The 3,322-nt window shown below is 34.5% G+C and overlaps 1 protein-coding gene across 1 annotated transcript; it reads right to left on the bottom strand.

Annotated features, from left to right (window-relative positions):
* Positions 1-492: 492 nt before the first annotated feature.
* Positions 493-3,082, bottom strand: LOC143549726 (uncharacterized). Its single transcript, XM_077040561.1, has 4 exons — positions 2,936-3,082; positions 1,526-1,638; positions 791-871; positions 493-663 (listed from the first exon to the last, which is right to left on the bottom strand). The coding sequence occupies exons 1-3, from the start codon at positions 3,066-3,068 to the stop codon at positions 791-793; spliced, it is 327 nt and encodes a 108-aa protein (XP_076896676.1). The 5' UTR covers positions 3,069-3,082; the 3' UTR covers positions 493-663.
* Between the last annotated feature and the right edge of the window lie 240 nt (positions 3,083-3,322).

The raw sequence follows: 3,322 nt of genomic DNA, 5'->3' as shown, positions 1-3,322 counted from the left end.
AATGAGCTTTCTAAAGATCCAACATCAACTAGATGTAAGCTTTAGTACTTGTGGTGCCATAAGGTTCTTGAAGCAAAAAAGCATGTGTGTTTGTCATAAAATAAGACAAAACTATATGACCTGAGTTAATGGTAAGAGTCAACACACAAGTAAGGTCATCAATGCATGCGGCAGCAGACGATCGCAATTGATGTTGGAATTAGATGGTGTGGGCGGTTATGAACTTATGGTTGTTGGGATAGTGTTCACATATGTATTCAAGCTCCTAAAGCATTCTATTAAAAACCAATGCTTACTGCAGTAAAATAATTTTTAGAAACATACCTAACACATCAATGATTTTTAATTAAAAGCACAATAAGTTGTAAGCTATCAACTTAACATGTAAACGAGTCAAAATTGTCACCTCTGATTTCTAGCTTACTACTAGACATTGTTACAATAGTGGTCCATTTGCAATCATCATGCATAGGAGGTGATTAAAAACATAAAGATGAAAGATAAAACATGTAAGAGGATGTTAAGTCTTATCTAATTCATTTCAAAAGAGTGAGCATGTTACAAAATAATATGTATCTACATACAGATGTGAAGAAAATGGCGGCAAATCCATCCAATAATCGGGGTAACTGTAACACGCAATCTGCTCTCTTAATCGTGTAGCTGAAATGCATAAACACATAACTGTCAACAAAGTAAAACACTAAAACAAACATAAGTGGTCGGATGTCAGCAAAGTATTAACATACTGATATTAAATGAAAAGCTTTCTGGATAACAGTGGACACACCTAGCGGGATTTTTTGTGTCGTTTAGGGGGTCTCATTGCTTCTTTCCTTGAGTCTGCTGAAGCTTTTATATCTGCAAAGGGCTGCAAGAATTTTGAAACAAACTGAATATAATGATTTTGGGAATATAAAAAATACTGATTCCTATAAAAAACAGAAGCTATTACAATATAGAGCTGCTGAAGTATGGTAAAAAAAACGACAATCAAGGTTTGTTTTTATTCTTTTAATTCATAATTTTAATATAACATGTTATAACTGTAGACAGACCTTGTGATTTGCCAAGTTATATTTCTGAAATTGACTTTGACACACATCACTTTTGCTGGTCAACAAGTCAAACGGGCCGGATCAAATTTTCCCACCAATACTTACTTTTTCCTTAATTGAATCTCATAAACACTTAACGTATCAATTATGATCGCAAGAACAAGATCGATACAATAAAATCAAGTTTTTTAATAAAACAATTTAAGATATTTTGGGCACTTTATACACTTTGTGCATCTTTTGATTCATTTTAACCCCATTTGTGGCTAAGTTCTTACACTTTACTCATTTGACCCGTTACAGTCTTGCAGATGAATATAACCTAAATTATCTTCACAGTATCCATAGTTCAAATTAGCTTTGCTTTGTATGTATAATAATGTCAGCATTGAACAATAATATCATAGATTAATAAAGAAACTAAGAAGTCATGGAAAGTACGAATATTTATATAAGCACATTCGTACCTCTTCATATTTTCTTTGAAGCTCTAAAAGCTCTTGGCAATATGCAAGACACTCAGCTTGGTACACAGCTGCCAAATCTTTTATCAAAGCTTTCCTTTTGATGATACCAATTGCTTCAAAATTATTCAACAATGAAAGAAAGTATTATAATTTGTTAAATAAAGAGGCAAGAACTCACAGTTCAAACATTATGTAACATTGTTCAATTGTGCTTGCAGAACCACGACAAATTGTTCAGTTACGATTAAGGGTGCAAACGAGCCGAGCGGCTCGCAAGCTACTCGAGATCGGCTCGTGAAAAAGCTCGATCGAGCCAAGCTTAAACGAGCCCAAGCCTGGCTCGAGCCTAAAAGAAAGCTCGTTTAATAAATGAGACCGAGCCCGAGCTTCACTTATCGAGCTCGAGCCAGCTCGCAAGCCTAAACGAGCCCGTCATTTATATATATTTTTAATAACTATATATATATTAATAGATACATATATATTTAATAATTATTAATTGATATATATATAATTTTATGAAAAAAATAACTAAATAATATATTATTTTATATATAAAGTTATTATGAAAATAAATATACAAATATAATTATAAATATATAAAACAATTAATTAATAAATAATAAACGAGCCGAGCTCGAGCTTTATAAATAAAGATCAAAACGAGCCGAGCTCAAGCTCGAGCTCCGTATAAGTTAAACGAGCCGAGCTCTAGCCTGGTCAAGCTCGGGCTCGGCTCGGCCCGTTTGCACCCCTAGACTTACTATCAATAACTCACGATCCAAAGATTGGTTAACATTTAACAGATCATCAAAAGTCCCATAGACAACATTTTTAAAATACAGCTAGGCCTATCATATTTATCCGCAACCTGATACCCGACCCGAGAAATTGCTAACCCGAACCCAAAAGTACTCGTATCCATGGAACACGAACCGTTCAAATTCGGTTCGGTTACTGGTTACTCCTTTCTGAGTTTTGGGTAAACCCGAAAAACCCGTTCTGCATTTGATACCCCAATAATATTATTACGCCTTATAATTAATTCTCTAGAATACATCGTTCATTCGTTTAATATTCCATCGATTTCAAGTTCTATGGCCATTCTACTTCTAAGATTTGCTCTTTTTTAGCATTTTATTTATTTATCTTTTTAGGTCAAATACTCGAAACCCGATTAACCCAACCCGATTAACTCGAACCCAAAAAACCCAAGACAGATTTATCGGGTCGGGTTCCGTTCTAGATATAAAATTCTCAAAGGAACCAAGAAACCCGATAAGAGCAACACTACTGGATGAATCATCAATCGAATAAAGCAGGGTCTAGAATATAGAGTGTAAAATAATATCCCCAATTTTAAATAAAAACCCTAAAAATAATCAAGAAAACATTAGAGGGCTGGCTTACTTCGGCTGGGATCAAAACGACGCCCGGGAAGGTCATTTGGTGGTGGTGCAGACGGCGGTTCTGTGGGTGGTGGTGGAAGAATGACGTCAGCAGGGGGTGGAGAAGAAGGGTGGTTGTCCGGTAAGTCAGTCATCTATATGGAGTTACAAACAAATTACGAACGGCAACTCTTAATAATAATAATAAAACAAAATGGCAAAACTCGTCGGTCCTTTATATTTGCTTGAATTTTCATCGGTCTTCCTTTAGAAAGATAAATGCCAAAGAACATCCTTTATGTTTAAAATCTGTATCATATTTTGTCATTTCATCTTAACCCAGTTAATTTTTCTTGTTAAATCTAGTTATGTGGAGGGTAGTTTTGTAATTTTACATATTATTTAATAT

This window comes from Bidens hawaiensis, unplaced genomic scaffold (assembly GCF_021521415.1).
Source record: "Bidens hawaiensis isolate Kalapana, Puna unplaced genomic scaffold, B.hawaiensis_p1.1 tig00015764_1, whole genome shotgun sequence".
NCBI lineage: Eukaryota > Viridiplantae > Streptophyta > Magnoliopsida > Asterales > Asteraceae > Bidens > Bidens hawaiensis.
The sequence above is the reverse complement of the archived record's forward strand: the minus strand, read 5'-3'. Positions and strand labels throughout refer to the sequence as shown.

What these genes read in the sequence shown, in the direction of transcription:
- LOC143549726 (XM_077040561.1), bottom strand. Translation starts at nt 3,068, where the DNA reads ATGACTGACTTACCGGACAACCACCCTTCTTCTCCACCCCCTGCTGAC. An exon ending in TCGTTTTGATCCCAGCCGAA is followed by an intron (nt 1,639 to 2,935) that starts GTAAGCCAGCCC and finishes ATAATTTTGAAG; the next exon opens with CAATTGGTATCATCAAAAGG. An exon ending in TTCAAAGAAAATATGAAGAG is followed by an intron (nt 872 to 1,525) that starts GTACGAATGTGC and finishes AAATTCTTGCAG; the next exon opens with CCCTTTGCAGATATAAAAGC.